The 19,129-nt window shown below is 37.0% G+C and overlaps 1 protein-coding gene across 28 annotated transcripts in view; it reads right to left on the bottom strand.

Annotated features, from left to right (window-relative positions):
- madd (MAP-kinase activating death domain) overlaps positions 1–19,129 on the bottom strand; it is a 252,051-nt gene that overhangs the window by 23,270 nt on the left and 209,652 nt on the right. For 12 of the 28 annotated variants that reach the window (XM_039753998.1, XM_039753924.1, XM_039753975.1 and 9 more), the window contains 3 exons: positions 11,487–11,573; positions 8,590–8,748; positions 7,858–7,981 (listed from right to left, as the gene is read on the bottom strand). In XM_039753998.1, coding sequence (XP_039609932.1) covers positions 7,858–7,981; positions 8,590–8,748; positions 11,487–11,573 — 370 coding nt within the window. The remainder of the gene's footprint in view (positions 1–7,857; positions 7,982–8,589; positions 8,749–11,486; positions 11,574–19,129) is intronic. The other 16 variants (XM_039753950.1, XM_039753983.1, XM_039754032.1 and 13 more) reach the window with 3 other exon arrangements.

The raw sequence follows: 19,129 nt of genomic DNA, 5'->3' as shown, positions 1-19,129 counted from the left end.
ATTACTGTATATTGACAGTCATGTTACGTTATTTTTAAAATGTTCCCTTTTCTTTTTCATAGCTTCTTTAACACACTACGCTCGCTGATACGCTGGTATATATATATGTATATATATATACCCCGATCTACATACTCGAATAATGGATACTTTATTCGCCATCAATGATTGTTTTGGTAAAGCCATACTCAGTGTATTCATTAGATGAACGGTAAAAAAGTAAGAGCGAGGGGAGGATGACTTATTGAGGCATGCAAGCAAAACCACAATAGCACGCGGGCTCAATGTACGAAAAAATATATCTTTTCAAGTTCTATTTACTCCATATGTGTCAAACTCAAGGCCCGAGGCAACATCCGCCCGGCGTAATTATATCCGCCCCGAGATCATTTTATATACTGTATTATTGTTATTAATGGCCCGGGGATATGAAGCACTGGTAACACAATAAACTACAGATCCCATAATGCAGCGCTTCAGCTGCCTTGCCGAACACTTACCGCGTCCCCGCCGTCTCTTCAGTCGTTTCCTTACTTTGAAGGAAGCAGCTTTCTCAGAGCTTCTGCACTGTTTTATAAACGAACGATATATAAGAAAGTCCTTTTTCCTTGCTTCACCAACGAAGCAGCCTTTTTATTTAATCCATGGGTTCTCCGCTGTTTCATTGTTCGTTTATTACGATTTTTATAGTTATTGTGTAGGTTTTATTTAATCCACGGGTTCTCTTCTGTGTTCACTGCGGTGTCTTCTTTCGTTTACGAGCTTCGCCAAGGAAGCAGCTTTCTCACAGCTTCTGCACTGTTTTAAAAACGAACGACATATAAGAAAGTGCTTTTTCCTTGCTTCACCAACGAAGCAACCTTTTATTTAATTCACGGGTTCTCTTCTATTTTATTGTTCATTTGTTACGATTGTTACATTTATTGTGTAGGTTTTATTTAATCCACGGGTTCTCTTCTGTGTTCACTGCGGTGTCTTCTTTCGTTTACGACCTTCGCCAAAGAAGCAGAAACTTACAACCACCAAAACTTTGTAACGGCACAAGACTTCAGGTCACATCTCTACAAAACAACCTAATTGAAGCAACTATATTTACTGGCAGTGCCTCAGGTGACACAGTTTTTATTCCTCGCATCCCCGTTATACCATCTAATCTCCCATTTCAATTCAAACGCGTTCAATTTCCAGTAAGGCTCTGCTTCGCAATGACAATTAATAAGTCTCAGGGACAAACACTACAAAAGGTTGGCATTGATTTGAGGCAGGATTGCTTTTCACATGGCCAACTGTATGTTGCATGCTCAAGAGGGCGCTTAGCACATACAGCTTAGTCATATTACAACCAGAGGGCCGAACTGACAACGTGGTATACAGAGAGATCCTTAACAATTAATTTTTTACATATTTTCGTTCAGTCTAAAAATGTTTACTTTTTTATTAATAAAAATATTCAGACAGTATTTCACCACTGCGAAGCGCGGGTATTTTGCTAGTTTTAACATACAAACAACTTCTAAACACCATCCTTAATGGACCTCCATTTTAATTATGGATGCTATAATAGATATCTTTATCATCTTTTTATTCTTAATTTACACAAAATTATTGGGTTTACCATCGTTTAAACATATGACAGGGTGCCTCGAGAGGAGTTGTGGAATTGTATGAGGAAGTCAGGAGGGGCAGAGAAGTATGTAAGAGTTATACTAGATATGTACGAGGGGAGTGTGACAGAGGTGAGGTCTGTGTAAGAGTGACAGATTCATTTAAGGTGAAGGTGGGATTACATCAGTGATCAGCTCTATCCCCTTTCTTACTTTCCTGCAGAGGTGGGAGATATTTTTTAGACAGGAGGAAATGAAAGTCAGTAGAAACATGACAGAATACTTGTGTATACATGAGAGGGTGGTCAGTGGAATGGTGAGGATGTAGGGAGTAGAGCTGGCAAAGTTGGAGAAGTTTAAATACATGGTATCAACCGTACAGAGTAACATGGATTGTAGAAGAGAGGTGAAAAGGAGAGTGCAGGCAGGGTGGAAGGAGTGGATGATCAAAAATCAGGAAACAAAGCTTGAGGTGGCAGAGTTAAAGATGCTAAGATTTGCACTGGGTGTGATGAGGATGGATAAGATTAGGAATGACATCAGAGAGTCAGCTCAGGTTGGATGGTTTGGAGACAATTTCTCAGAGGCGAGATTGTGTTGGTTTGGACATGTACTGAGGAGAAATGTTGGGTATATTGGGAAAACAATGGCAAGGATAGAGCTGCCAGGGAAGAGTAAAAGAGGAAGGCCTAAATGAAGGTTTATGGATGTGGTGAGAGGACATACAGGTGATGGGTATAGCAAGATATAGAGAACAGGAAGATATGGAAAAAGATTATTCCACTTTGGCAACCCCTAATGGAAGCAGTTGAAAGATGAAGAAACATAAGAAGTATTGGGGTTGACCATCTCAGTTTGCTCTGCCAGGTTTTTATTTCCTTTCAGGGATGCTAGCCTCTATAGACTACCCCCAAACTGATGGTTATTGCTTTCTTCTCCACCAGTGTTCAGAGCAGGCCTACTTTGAAGCACACTACACAAAAACCTAAGCAGTTTCATTTAATTTTACAATGAATGGGGAAGTTCATGACTGTGTTTATGAATTTAAATATTATTGTGGAACTTAATATAGCTACTAAATAATGTATTTATTTGATTTAACAAAGCTTTGGCTAAATTTATACATAGTGAACACATTTTCTTATTATACATTGCAAGAAACAGGATTTAAAAATAGGAGCACCAGAGCTTTTACTCACCTCTAAATTAAATTATTGGATTTTTATGCTTAAAGTGCAACAATCTAGAAAACATTTAATGCTAAAATTAATTTACACATTATATCATATTAAAATACATAATTAACTGTCCAGAGTTTTTTCCATACTTAACCCTAACAAATTTCCCAGGGCGTCTTGAGGTAAAACAACTCCAGAACACCACCAAACCCACCTTGAGTGTTTATAGTTAAACAGCCAAATTTTTGTTTCAGGTGACCATAGACCATGGTTTCAATAAAACATCCAGCAGTGTTTAGTTTTTAAATGATGAGAAAGGTTATTTTCTTCCAAATTATCTGTTGGCATGTAGTTGCACCTGATGGTAGTTTTGCAGACTTGCTGACCCTAAGATTGTACTTTTTTCTGTATTTCTACAACAGTGATTTTCGGGGACTTTCTTTTACCTCACTCTTTGGGGGACAAAATAAATTTGGGCAAGTTGGTAACAGTTCCAGTTGATTTGATTTTTTTTTAGTGTGTGATTAAGGACATTCACCAAAATGTTATTTTAACTATGTAGAGAACTGTATATGGTGATTAGATTATGAATGTTTTAAAAGGGCATTTTTTAAACCATACATGGTTACTGGTGAATGGTGATGGGGAGAGGCTAAAAATTAGTGCATGAGCACATAGTTCTAAGTTGATGTGAGATTTATAAAGGAACTTGGTGTGGCACTTGGTGCGTATACCGTTTTTGCTTTTCAAGAGTAAGCATAATTTTAGGATAGAATCTAACCAATGTTTTGTACATGAGGCATATGTTCTATTTTTGTAGCTATGTTTAGTTATAATTATTGTAAAGCACATTAAACTATTTTCGTGGATAAAAATGTGCTACATAAACAAATGTTGTTGTTCAAGAAAATGTGTTGGTAAAATTTAGTTTAAAATTTAAAATCTCACTTTAAAAAAGCCCTGGTGAATTTACAAACTTGTCTTCTTTTAAAAATACTGTACAACTTCAATTGCAAATTAGTTTATCATTTCAAATTTACCATGGCAGAGATTATTTCAATTTGTATATTTTTCCTTTATTGATTATCCTAAAGCCTCTCCCGAAAACAAAAGTGAACCCCAATAAAAGTTACTCAAATGCCAGGTGAGGTGTAGAGGCAATACCTTTGTCTACACAGCCGCTCACTTTTCCTGCTTCTTGGGGTAAAGTTAACCATAAAAGAAAAAAAGAAACAAATAAGTTTGTAAATGTATGCATGGTGTAACATTCAGGTGTGTTTGGGGGATGTGCAGGCACTGTAGCCCTCAATGGATGGAGTCCAGTAGGTAGGGACTACAACCTTCTCAATGTATTTCAGGGTTGTGGGGGCCAGATATTATTACACTGGGACTGGGCAAAAGGCTGAAAACAGGCATGGGTAGGACTCTGATCTATCGAATGGACCACTAATACTCAGAAATGCACATGTACAGATATAAATTATAGGTGCCGATTAACACAACCTACATATATATATATATATATATATATATATATATATATATATATATATATATATATATATATATATATATATATATATATATATATACCAGTAACGGCACACTGCACATACACTTGACTTGAGAATTCATAGCTTTTTATACTCTTTCTCTGTACGTTTAGTATTTGTTTGCTCAGAGGTTGATAAGCTTGCTGCTTCCTAAGCAGCTCTTCTTTTCTCCACCCTAGTGGCCCGCCTTTTTTCTTCTTTCGTCTTCATTTTTTTGCATTAAAACTGATTAAGTCAGTGTTTGTGTTGAAATTACTTTGTGTTGCAAGTACGTTTTCTTCAATTTTTCACTTAAGTTCTTCAATCTGCCTCAAGAATGATTTAAGATATGAAGAGGTAGGGGAAGTGATGGCGAGGTGATAGGGATGAGAACAGCGCCCGTATGCTTGTGCTGAACGGTCGCCCTGCTGGCGCCTGCCGAGAGTTGATTCTACAATAAAATAAAATAAAAATAAAAAGAGGATTAACCTTGGAGATCAATTATCAACCCGAAAGTGGGCCGTAGACGTCACGCAGTATTTGTGTACCAAATCTGAGGTCAATAGGTGAAGCAGTTTTCAAGCTACAGGTGATTTTAAACCTTGCACAGACAAACGAACAGCCACGGTAGTGTATTACATGTATATGAGAGGCATTCAAATATAAACAGGAACTTATGAGCTATACTTTATTTATTGAATAAAATGAAACTGCACTATTTTCTATATAGTCTCCTGCCACTGCAATACACTTATTCCAGTGCTCAGGAAGCTTATTAATCCCTGAAGAGTAGCAGTCTTTTGACTGCAAGTTGACTCATTTGGTTTGAAATTCTTCACTCCTAAAAATTCCTTAAGTGGACTGATGAGATGATAGTCCCTCTCTGAATGACTTACACCAATCATACACTGTAGACTGAGAGAGACACTCGTCCAAAAAATCTTTTTTAAGTCTTGAATAAATCTGAGATGGAATGACTCCTTCATTTGTTAAAAATTTAATAATAATGCGCTGCACAACACTACTGTGTACCTCCTGCTCTGACATGTTAATTACAACTTACAGCAAGGGGGGAACGTACAGCTAGCACTGCTAACAACCAGTTCATATATGTGTGTGTTTGTCCAATGACTCAGGTCTACTTTGCACTATTTATAAGAACAGAGCATAAAAATTCCTGCACACACACACACACACACATATATATATATATATATATATATATATATATATATATATATATCTAGCTTACTTGTACAAACAGGCAGTAACCATGAGTACAGTAATCCCTCGCTATATCGCGCTTTGACTTTCGCGGTTTCACTCTATCGCGAATTTTAAATGTAAGCATATCTAAATATATATCATGGATTTTTCATTGGTTCACGCTTTCTGCGGACAATGGGTCTTTTAATTTAGGTTACATGCTTCCTCAGTTTGATTGCCCAGTTGATTTCATACAAGGGATGCTATAGGCGGGTGGCTTAAAAGCTACCCAATCAGAGCATGTATTACATATTAACTAAAACTCCTCAATGCTATAAGATATGCTTCAGCGTGCGCTTGTTTGCTTCTCTCTATCTTTCTCACTCTCTCTGCCTGACGGAGGGGATGTGAGCAGAGGGGCTGTTTGCACAGAGGACACGGACGCTCTTCTACAAAATGCCGCTTTATCGCGGTGCTTCTGTATACTTAAAAGCATGTATTGATTTTTTGATTGTTTGCTTTTCTTTGCAAGCTCTCTCTCTGACATTTTCTGCTCCTGACGGCGCTCCTTTAAAGATAAGATATGTTTGCTTTCTTTTAATTGTGAGAAAGAACTGTCATCTCTGTCTTGTAATGAAGCATAGTTTAAACGTTTGACTAAAGGGTGTTACTTCATGTCTAGAGGGCTCTAATAATGTTAACAGTGTGGGAGAGTTTATAAGGGCTTAAAATATATAAAAATAACCATACAAACATATGGTTTCTACTTCGCGGATTTTCACCTATCGCGGGGGGGTCTGGAACGCAACCCGAGGAGAGATTACTGTACTTTCTATTCATGTACTCTACTGATGTTTCAGTAACTTGTACTGGGGATCTGTTTGCCATCAGAAGCAGCTATTGGAGGTGAAAAAGAGGAAAATATCAAAAATATACAAGTTGGTATAACCACTGTTAAAATTGAAACAGTAAACTAATTTGTAGTTTAAGTCACACAATGTTTTTCTTTTTTAAGACAGAATATGAAATCTGTTTGAGATATCTCAATGAAAACTCAACACTCTTGAAAAATTTCTTTGAAGGAAAATTTCTTTGAATTAGGCCACTGGGAGCCAAGTTGTGTCATGTGGACAGATGAAAGGACATACAGACAGACAAAGGCTATTGTAATAAGGGCTTTGCACATTTTATGCAAAAGCACCTAAAAAAGCAAGCAAAAAATAAATCACTTATCTAGAAATGAATGTTATGAAGATGAGAATTAATGTAAATGTCAATCTCTGTAAGCATAACGTGAACAAATATGTACTCAGTATTTACATTACACTGAAAACAACCAAATGGCTGTTCTCTATAATGAAACACTATTTCTCTGATAATTTAATTTCTCGTCAAACCTCTAGACCTGTTCTCCATTATGCTTTGAAAACAGCAAGCAATTTTACTTTGAGATTTCAACAGAGACTTTAACTTTATTTGGGTACTTCTTTCAAAAATGTTACTTAATAAATATGAAGTACAATTACTAACAGATCCTCCACAGCTAAAGTACAACTTGAATTAATGTCATTTTTACATTGCTTAAATTACAACTTGAATTAATGTCATTTTTACATCGCTTAAACTGGAAATTTGCTCTCTGTGAAAGCTACTGAACTACCACAACCCTATTAGGACTATATTTTTTAACTACCTGACACTGTAAAACTAGCATAGGGGCAAGGCAAGAACAAACCTTGGACAGGGCACCCGATCCATTTAAGGGTGAACACACACACACACCCACACCCACACCAAACCACACACTGGGGCCACATTAGAGTCGCAAATTCACCTAACATGCATGTCTTTGGACAGTGGGAGAAAACTGGATCACACTAAGCAAATCCAAGCAGACATTTAGAGAACTTGCAAATACCACTCAGGGCACCATCATGCTCCATCCACATAATATGGTGTAAAAAAACAATACGGTCTGATAGTAAAAGTCAAAATATGAGTGAGTGACTGTAGGTTTGTCATTCTAATGTAAAGTTCCTGGCTACATATATTGATGATCATGACTGTTCATTACAGAATGAAGCAGAAAACAGAAGTAGAAATCTCTGAAGTATGACCAAGTGTAACATTAGAAAATCTTCCAGTGCATTCTCAGATTCACAAAATAAAAAAAAACTGATGGCAATAGTTGTTACATTTACTGTTTTGGCAATTAATTTTTTGTTGTGAATTTCATGGAGTTATTATAGTACAGGTTTCTGCATCCTCAAGACAAAACAGTGTTACAATTACAAAACAGAAGTGCATATTTGTAGGAAATCATGTAGAAGGCAGTACCTAATAGTCCCTCATATAAATAGACCCTTGAACTGATATCCTCTTGTGGTGCTACAGTTGGATCCTTTCCGGGTAAACTTCTCCGGCTGTCCTTCAGTCCTGGCCTCAACATATGTGTTTTACCCTGATAGGAGAAAATAGCCAATTATTACCATGAAGCAATTTAAAGCATTTAACTCATTTCACAAGTGATACTCATTTTTAATCATGGTCAAGTATTAAGGCCAAGGACTGTCCTAGTTACCAAATTATTAAATCACTTCAGGGTTTGGGTCTCACCATGGCCATGAGGTGTCTGGCTACTGAAGATCACTAGATAAAAGTTATAAAATCTCAAAATGAAGATCATACGTGTTAACTCAGCATTACTCAAAACTTCCAAATCCAGGGAACAAAATAATATTTTTTCTCTCTAAACAAATGTACAAAATAGTACTTTTTTAACTATAATGACCAGATAACAAACAACAGTAAAAGCACACAGGCCAAACAGGCTCTGCTGCAATGGCAGAATTAAAACATGACCTATAAAAACAAATGGTATGTTGAACTGTTATGAAAGGAATCATTACTTTGTGTGATTATCACTTAATAAAATTTACAAAGTATTTGTAAATTAAGAAAACTTTTCTAACTTTTTTGGGGATATTTTACATACAAGAACATCTCCAGCACAACAAGACAATGAATTATGTATGTGTCACACTCTAAAAGAAGTGAACCTGTACTTACGAAAATTGAGCTTGTAGCAGAGTTGGTCTCTATTTCACTGTCAGAAAGGGTACCCCTAGATACTGTGAGGTGGGATGCAAGTTTCCTAGCCGGTCCATCACCAGCATTGCTACTCAGGTCACTGTCAGCTCCTAAGGTTTCACCAGAACTGTTACTCACCTATGGCAAAAAATAATTATGATGAAAAAAAGAAAGAAATTAGATAATCACATAAAAAGGTTCACATAATGAGACTGAAAGGTCAAGGGATCAAACAGGGAGACCACAATGCAAGTCTGAGGTGACAAAGCTTACAAATAATGAGATCTACAATTAAAGAAATACTTCACCCAAAAAATAATAATTTTATTAACTGTTACTTACCCAGTGTCTTTGGAGTTACGCCTAAGCAAATGTATTAATCTCATGTTTTAAAGGAGAGTTCAGATAACTGGGGACTAGAAGGGCCAATACTAAACAAAAAAAACATTACTAAAACATCCGTGAAAAAAACCCAAAAAACTGCAGTTACTTGTGTTGCATAATCCACATGTCAGTTATTCAGTCGCAGGCACAAAATATTCAAAACACATATACTTATGGCTAAAATATTTTTAATTAAATACAAAAGCCCTTATTCACTGCTCAAAAACCCTGTCTTCAATTCAAAAGCATGAATTTGCTTGAGTGTGCTTCACTTTTGAACACTATTCCCACTTCCAAAAAGTATTTATTTTACAGTATTATAGCAAGAAATACATGTGTTTTGGAGATTTTAGTATACAGAAGGACTAGGTAAAGGACATTTGTGTAAGTAGCAGATAAAATATTTTTGGGTGGAGTATTACGGAGAAAACAAATACAGTATTAATAAAACATTTAAAAAGGTAAAGGTTATTCGCACCACATGATCATGGCTACAGAGCAGCCGAATTATTGTGTCACTAACCTTTTTTATTTTTTTTAGCGTATGACCTTTACCCTTTTGCTGTTGCACATTGATGCACCCTTTACTAACGCTGTTACATTTAATGAAAAATGTTAACAGAAGTCAGGATATCATCAAAAAGAATACAGATTTTTGCTTCTTCTAATGAAAAAAAATGAGGAATAAAAGATTGATTGCTATTTTTTGTGAAAAAGCAATAAGGTTAATGATCAATAATGTAACAGGAGAAGTGACAGGAGGAGAAAGGTCTAAAGTATTGTTAGACAGTCTGTTGTCATAAAACCTAAATATCTGATTCCAATTACAGTTGTAAAAAATTTACATAATCTGCAGCCATAGAACAGAAGGCTGCAAGCCAATCTTTTTGTAGTTCTCTGTACTGAACTAGAGGCATATGCTACCAAGCAGCAGTATATACAGTGGGTATAGAAAAGAATCACCCCCTTTGAAATATTCTCACTTTTTTTGCTTTACAGGCTTAAATGAAAACACAAAAAAACAATATTTTTCCAGCTTTACTTACTAAATGCAATCTATAACATCCATCTGAAAGATATCACTGCTACAATTCAGAAGAATTTAAAAAAATCAAAAACAAGAAATACTGAGATTAATAGAGGATCGCCCCCTGCTAAACTCAATCAGGTGTAAGTAACCACCATTTCCTTTGCAGGTTACTTGTTTCTACCTGTGATCAAATGTAATCAGTGTGATTAGTGAAGCATAATAACAGCTGTTCCTGGAGCATTCCCTGGCTTGGTAGTGCAACTGACAGCAAACAACTGACCATGGGTGGCAAGCCACTTTAAAAAGAGCTAAAGATCTCAGGGATAGAGTTGAGGACAAACATAAGGCAAGAGATGGATACAAAAAAATCTCAAAAGGCTTTATCAATCCCAAGGAACAGAGTAAAGTCCATAACAAAGAAGTGGCAAGTGTTTGGTACTACTAAGACCCTCCCTGGATCAGGCCGTCCCTCCAAACTGGATGGAAGAGCAAGGAGTAAACTGGTAAATGAGGCTACCAAGAGGCCAATGTGGCTTGTTCGGGAGGGTCACAAGGAAAAAACCACTTCTCAAGAAAGGCCACATTAAGGCTCCTTTGAGCTTTGCCAGAATGCACCTTGAAGATTCTGATGCCAAGTGGAAAATGGTCTTTTAGTCAGATGATACCAAAATCGAACTATTTGGCCTCAATACCAAACAGTAGACCTGGCGGAAATCCAATGCCGCTCACCATCCATAACACACCATACCTATAGTAAAGCATGGAGGTGGCAACATCTTGTTATGGGGTGCTTAATTGCCACAGGGCCTGGGGCTCTCATTAGGGTAGAAGGAAACACGAATGAGGCAAAATACCGTCAAATTCTTGAAGAAAACCTGCTACCCTCTGCCAGAAAGTTGAAGATAGGCAGAATGTTCACCTTTCAACATGACAACGACCCAAAGCACACAGCAAAATTGACCATGCAGTGGCTGAAGGAGAAAAAAGTGAATGTCCTTGTGTGGACCAGTCAGAGTCCAGACCTAAATTCTACTGAAAATCTGTGTAAAGATTTGAACATAGCAGTCCTCCAACGTTCACCATCCAATTTGACTGAACTTGGAACAGTTTTGTAAAGAAAAGTGGGCAAATATTGCTCAAACTAGATGTGCAAAGTTGATAGAGAAGTATCCCAACAGATTCAAGGCTGTCATTGGGGGGGGGATCTTTTATTAATCTCGGTATGCTTTGTTTTTGATTTTTTTATAATTTTTCTGAACTGTAGCTGTGATATCTTTCACTTGGATGTTATAGGTTGCATTGAGTAAGTAAAGCAGGGAAGAAATATTTTGTGAGTGTGTTTTCATTTAAGGTTGTAAAGCAAAAAAAAGAATATTTTGAAGGGGGTGATTTTTTTCTATAACCACTGTACGCCCCCTTAAGTTGAACACCACCACAGACATCCTACTTGGTCGTGCCCTACCACTGTGCTGGCTTCAGAGTCCTGGCTTGTGCTGCGGGTCAAAGCAGGTGGCTCAGAACTTGCTGTAGATTCTGTGTCACTCTTCTGCTTTAAAAAAAAAAAAAAAATATGAGGTATACGAAAAGAAAAAAAACACACATTTATTGCATAAATTGCTACTGGGCACTGGTGATAACTGATGAAAGAGACATAAAAAATACTCATTGCAAGGTGTGGAAGAATAATTTTAGGGTAACATACTGCAGCTTTCATCTTAAAGATATAGCATAAAGGATTAATGAATGTCAGAAAGCTTTGCGGGCAACCAACAGGCGAGATATGGGTCAAGTGAACAACAAAATGTACTGAAGGATGACTAAGAAATCAGCAGAGGTCCTGTAAACTACCAGAATGGACAATTGTTAAATGCACAGAAATATAATAGACTTTTATTTTATATAAGTCATTTGGGTGTAAACCAACGAACCAACCAGTAAATGTATGTATTGATTGACACTGTATGCAAATTCAATAGTTTATGAAATGAACCTATATTCTTTATTTCTCTGATCACTCTGATCATGCGGTAACAGACTGCTTTTGAAGAATGCTCCCTCCAAGGCATTTTCCTGAGAAGTAATTAAAAGATACAATGAACAGTTTTTCTCCTGCCTGTTACTGATTTGTCCTGTTAGAGGATGTTTCTTTCTTTAATAAAATATTAAAATTTCTATCATAAAGGGATAAAGGAAGATCACTGCTCATAACAGCATCCTTTCCAATACAGATGAGGTCACTCAAGATAAATGTAGTACTAAGCCAAGACCCAACCAATGAAAGTAGTGAAGAAAACACAGAGGATTTTTACAGTCAGTTGAATAGCATGTTGTCCAAGGAAAGCAGTAGAAACATTAACATCTTCATGATAAAATTCAGCGCTAAGATTAGTTCCACCAACACAAGCTTTATAGAAGTGACAAGATGTTATGAACTAAAACAGATGAATAAGAATGGAGGTGATGGTGGTTCTCTGAAGCAAGTGCCCTAAGCAGTTTTATGATTGGTGGGAGTATGTTTCAACACAAGTAGATTTATTAAAAAAAATAATAATGAGTTTCTCAGACCATGTCATCTTGTAAAAAAAAGTTTAGGATGAAGTTTAAAAAATAAACAATAATTTCAATTTATTAAAGGTCAACAAAACAAAACTAGTCATTAGTCACCGCAACAAACAGAACTGAAACCTACATCTATACTAATAAAAAGCAAAGCCCTCACTGACTGACTGACTGACTCATTACTAATTCTCCAACTTCCCGTGTAGGTAGAAAGCTGAAATTTGGCAGGCTCATTCCTTACAGTTTACTTACAAAAGTTGGGCAGGTTTCATTTCGAAATTCTTCGCATAATGGTCATAACTGGAACCAATTTTCGTCCATATACTGTAATAGACTGCAGCTCGATGGGCGTGGGAGGCGGAGTTGCGTCTCACATCATCACGCCTCCCACGTCCCTGCCCATATAAGGTAAATATTCGCGGGTCAAGGACTGTGCTTAGCATATTCATAAGTAAAAATATCTGAATCACAAACTGACGTTAACTATATTTTGTCCATGAATACTTATTAAACAATTCCAAACAGTCTGTCCGCTTCCTTTCATAGCTTTTCCGATGGTTGTGCTGCTTCAAGCCATGTATTTTCGTATTAAAGCATTTAACCAATCACATTTCAGCCATCATTTGTTGCCAGGCAGAAAGGCCTTCACAATCCGTTGTGCAGGCACTCTAACACAGAATAAATGTCGATTAACCTGTTGCTTCAACCAATCAGATTTTGAGTTGGTGTCAGTACGGCCCTCTAGCAAGCGTATGGCAACGTCACCGTATTCAGACCCATTGATTGGATAGAAGCCGATATGAGAAACTCTACGAGGCCACTGAATGCACTGCAAGCACACCTCGCGTCCTCGAGCGCACTACGGCCAACTCCATGGCAGGATTCTGGACAATATTATTTGCCAGACACAGACCAGATTTCAACACCACGAAAACCTGATGTTTGTCACACTCCTCGAGCCCCAGAAGTTTCAGGAATACAAGAAAAATTTCCCGCATGCAGCCTTCTCCAGTTTAACACAAGAGCCACGGAGTGTTTTTTGATCTTTCTCGGCTAAAAACAGAACTGACTGTAATGTATGCCATGGATGATTTTGCAGGAAAATCTCCCACTGATCTCCTTGACTTCCTTCATCAGAAAAATCTGAATGAGAGCATGGGGCAGCTGTACACATTGGTATATTTGGCGGTGACCATTCCCGTGTACGCTGCTTCTGTCGAGCGGACATTTTCAGCCCTAAAGCGAATTAAAACGTATGACAGAAATACGACAGGGCAGTTTCGACTTTCAGCATTAGCTTCAATGGCGATAGAAAGGGACTTTTTTGATGGAACTGAAGCACACGGATAATCCAAACGACAGAGTAACTGAACTTGAGGAAAGAGAGGAAGATGGAATTTGTTTACAAATAATTCGAATTTTTGGCGAGTAAAATGTTGCGATTTTCCTAAATAATATTGCAAGTTTATGAGTTATTATTGATGTTTTTTTTGTGTATATATACACAGTAATATATATATACACAGTAATATATATATACACAGTAATCCCTCCTCGATCATGGGGTTGCGTTCCAGAACCCCTGCGATAGTTGAAAATCCGCGAAGTAGAAAACATATGTTTGTATAGTTATTTTTATATATTTTAAGCCCTTATAAACTCTCCCACACTGTTATCATTATTAGAGCCCTCTAGACATGAAATTACACCCTTTAGTCAAAAGTTTAAACTGTGCTCCATGACAAGACAGAGATGACAGTTCTTTCTCACAATTAAAAGAATGCAAATATATCTTTTCTTCAAAGGAGTGTCTGCATCAGGAGTAGAGAATTTAAGAGAGAGAGCGAAGCGCTCGCAAAGAAAAGCAAACAATCAAAAAATCAATACGTATGCTTTTAAGTTTGCCTGAAGCACCGCAATAAAGCGGTATTTTTCAGAGGACCGTCAGTATCTTCTAAGCAAACAGCCTCTGTACAAACAGCCCCTCTGCTCACATCTCCTCCGTCAGGCGCAGAGAATGTCAGAGAGGGTGAGATAGAGGCAGAGTCAAGCAAACAATCAAGCACCGCGTGGGAAGCATATCTTATAGCATTGAGGAGTTTTAGTTAATATATAATACATGCTCTGATTGGGTAGCTTCTAAGTCATTACGCCAATAGCGTCCCTTGTATGAAATCAATTGGGCAAACAAACTGAGGAAGCATGTACCATAAATTAAAAGACGCATTGTCCGCAGAAATCCGCGAATCAGCGAAAAATCAGTGATATGTATTTAGATATGCTTACATTTAAAATCTGCAATAGAGTGAAGCCGCGAAAGTCGAAGCCCGATATAGCGAGGGATTACTGTATAGCAAAATACCCGCGCTTGGCAGCGGAGAAGTAAAAAGAAAAGGAAACATTTTAATAATAACGTAACATGATTGACAACGTAATTGTTTTGTCATTGTCATGAGTGTTGCTATATATATATATATATATATATATATATATATATATATATATACACACATGTGTACATATATACACAGACACATATACTATGGGGTGCCAAACAGGCAAATACATTGATTTTCTGAATATATAAAGTCGCGTCAGAATATATAAAGTCAAAACTTTAATATATAAAGTCTTTCCCGAATATATAAAGTCAAAACTTGAATATATAAAGTCATTCCTGAATATATAAAGTCAAAACTTGAATATATAAAGTCAGCGTCGGTATATATAAAGTTAAACTTGTTTCTGAATATATAAAGTCAAAAGTTGAATATATAAAGTCAAAGCTGGAATATGTAAAGTCAAAACCTGAATATATAAAGTCTAGTTAGATTTAGTCATCATTGCATAACTATTTCTTTATCATAGAAATTTAAAGACTAAATTCAACTTCCATTCCTACCAAAGATATTTCTGGGGACTAAATAGATTCTACTTATATCCAAATTCGAGCTATTAAGCTGTCGCCTGCCTGCCTGAATAAGTCACCCTCGCTTCGCTCTTACTTTTTTACGTTCATTTAATCATGGCTAGTGGCGGAAAATTTATAAAATGGAAGGAGGATTACACTGAGTATGGCTTTACCAAAACAATTATTGATGGCGAATCGATTATTCATAAAGATTCAATTGGTGATCTGTTTTTCTTTGTTAACCTCATATTTTTTCATATTTCTTCTCAAACCAATTGGGTGTGAGGGTAAAATGAATCGGGAAACGCTGATCAATGTAATTGGTGTACCAGGAAATCATGCATTGACAGAAGTTCCCCTTTGCTTGGAATTGAAAGTGTGATTAAATGCATTATTTTTTAACGCATTATGGAGCACATGCATCGAAGCTTCTCAGCTGTGCTTGTGCGAAGAAAAGGAAACATTTTAAAAATAACGTAACACGATTGTCAATGTAACCTTTTGTAAGTAGTGCCTGAAGGATTCAGTTTGGAGAAACTCTACAGACAGCGTGTGTATTAACTTGTGGATTTTTCTGTGAGTATTTGGTAGCAGCGTCATAAAGTCACTTCTGTAAGACTGCGTTAGCTTCGGAGCTCAGCTCAGAGCGAAATGAGGTGAATGGGAGGGGAGATGATGACGTGACTCCCCCACCCGCCTTAACTGTCAATCCCCCACAAACACAGTCTCTCGGAATTTGCATAAGTACAGCCCTTTACCTGCAATTTTAACTTAGTTACAAAGTGATCAAAACTATCGTTGATATCCTGCGCCCTCTCATTAAACTTGTATCCCGCATTACCCGTGGGCATGACAAACGCCAGCGGCAGCATGTCTATGAACTTAATTTAAACTTTAGATTTACACTGTGCTTTGTTTCCGAAGTAGCAGCACTCATGAATATGGTTGTATATGTAACTCGCTCGCTTTTTATCGTTTCGCTGCCTTCTCAATTATATAATGCATGTTTTCTTCAGCGCTTTTTGGAGTGCTTCCTGGTTTTCTACGTACTGCGTTGACAGTCAGTTCACGTGATTACGTGGGAGGCGTGATGATGTCACATGAAACTCCGCCCCCTACGGCTTTCGAGCTCAACTCCATTACAATATATGGAGAAATATACCTTCCAGTTATGACCATTACGCGTAGAATTTAGAAATAAAACCTGCTCAACTTTTGTAAGGAAGCTGTAAGGAATGAGCCTGCCAAATTTCAGCCTTCTACCTACACGGGAAGTTGGAGAATTAGTGATGACTCAGTGAGTGAGTGAGAGAGTCAGTCAGTCAGTGAGGGCTTTGCCTTTTATTAGTATAGATATATACATATATATTTATATTCCACGATCTACATACTGTCAAATAAACGAACCACAAGCCGTGGCGAAACACAACAGGCTTTGCTCGAGAGTGGGTGCAGTGAGTGTGTACGCCTGATGAGCCCAGAATTAGGGCGAAACACGTGCTGTGTACTCTTTGCATTATTTGACAGTAAAACCATTTCAATATCTATATACACACACATATATTATATATATATATACACACACACACACACACACACACACACACACACACATACATACATATAATATATATATATATATATCAGCCCTTCCTGTTTCATTTTACAGTCGCACCCCCTGTGACAGACGATCCCGATTTCGCACCCCCTTATGAGGTTAACGTAGAAAAACAGATCACCAATTGAAGCTTTATGAATAATGGAAACTTTATTCGCCATCAATAATTGTTTTGGTAAAGCCATACTCAGTGTAATCCTCCTTGTATTTTCTAATTATTTCACGACTAGCCATGATTAAATGAAAAAAAAAAAAAAAAGTAAAACCGAAGCGACGGTGACTTATTGAAGCAGGCAGGCTCGATGTAGTGCACGTTAAGTCGATCTAAAATGTGCGATCAGATTTGAAAAAATATATCTTTTCAGGTTCTATTTGTGTATAAGTAGGTTCTATTTAGTCGAAAGAAATATCTTTGGTAATAATGTAAGTTGAATTTAGTCTTTAAATTTTTATGGTGAAGAAAAATTTATGCAATGATGACTAAATTTAACTTACATTTCTACCAAACATATTTCTTTCGACTAAATAAAAATTCTTGAACAGATACGATACCCACGCAGCACTAAGAGCGGGAGTCATCCGTTTTAACCAGCAGCGTATTGCACTGATACAAAATAGCCTGCCCATTTAATTATTTAGGAATGGATAGATAAATTAAGATTTTGTACAAATAATGTTTTTCATTTTTCTTCCTCGATGGATTCTGGCACCCCAAGCAACAGCTGCTCGCACCCCAAAGGGTATATATATATATATATATGTATGTGTGTGTGTGTATATACACTCACCTAAAGGATTATTAGGAACACCATACGAATATGGTGTTTGACCCCCTTTCGCCTTCAGAACTGCCTTCATTCTATGTGGCATTGATTCAACAAGGTGCTGAAAGCATTCTTTAGAAACTTTCTCAAGTTAAATAAAGAGAAAACTGAAATCTTAGTGATTGGCAATAATGGATACAATGAGGCTATTAGAAATAAACTGGATACATTAGGATTAAAAGTCAAGACGGAGGTAAAAAGCTTAGGGGTAACTGTTGACTGTAATCTAAATTTTAAATCACATATTAATCAGATCACTAGGACAGCATTTTTTCACTTAAGAAACATAGCAAAAGTTAGACCTCTTACAACATTGAAAGATGCTGAGAAACTAGTTCATGCTTTTGTTTTTAGTTGACTAGATTACTGTAATGCACTCCTCTCAGGACTACCCAAAAAAGACATAAATCGTTTGGAACTAGTGCAGAATGCGGCTGCTAGAATCCTAACTAGAAAAAGAAAATCTGAGCACATCTCTCCAGTTTTGATATCACTACACTGGTCATTTAGGATTGACTTTAAAATTCTGCTTATGGTTTATAAAGCCTTAAATAATCTCGCTCCATCTTATATACAGTGGTGTGAAAAACTATTTGCCCCCTTCCTGATTTCTTATTCTTTTGCATGTTTGTCACACAAAATGTTTCTGATCATCAAACACATTTAACCATTAGTCAAATATAACACAAGTAAACACAAAATACAGTTTTTAAATGATGGTTTTTATTATTAAGGGAGAAAAAAAATCCAAACCTACATGGCCCTGTGTGAAAAAGTAATTGCCCCTGAACCTAATAACTGGTTGGGCCACCCTTAGCAGCAATAACTGCAATCAAGCGCTTATGTATAACTTGCAATGAGTCTTTACAGCCTGGAGGAATTTTGGCCCACTCATCTTTGCAGAATTGTTGTAATTCAGCTTTATTTGAGGGTTTTCTAGCATGAACCGCCTTTTTAAGGTCATGCCATAGCATCTCAATTGGATTCAGGTCAGGACTTTGACTAGGCCACTCCAAAGTCTTCATTTTGTTTTTCTTCAGCCATTCAGAGGTGGATTTGCTGGTGTGTTTTGGGTCATTGTCCTGTTGCAGCACCCAAGATCGCTTCAGCTTGAGTTGACGAACAGATGGCCGGACATTCTCCTTCAGGATTTTTGGTAGACAGTAGAATTCATGGTTCCATCTATCACAGCA

The sequence above is a fragment of the Polypterus senegalus genome, chromosome 1 (genome assembly GCF_016835505.1).
Source record: "Polypterus senegalus isolate Bchr_013 chromosome 1, ASM1683550v1, whole genome shotgun sequence".
NCBI classification, from domain to species: Eukaryota; Metazoa; Chordata; class Cladistia; order Polypteriformes; family Polypteridae; genus Polypterus; species Polypterus senegalus.
Note: the sequence above shows the minus strand (reverse complement) of the source record. Positions and strands in the feature narration are given on the sequence as shown.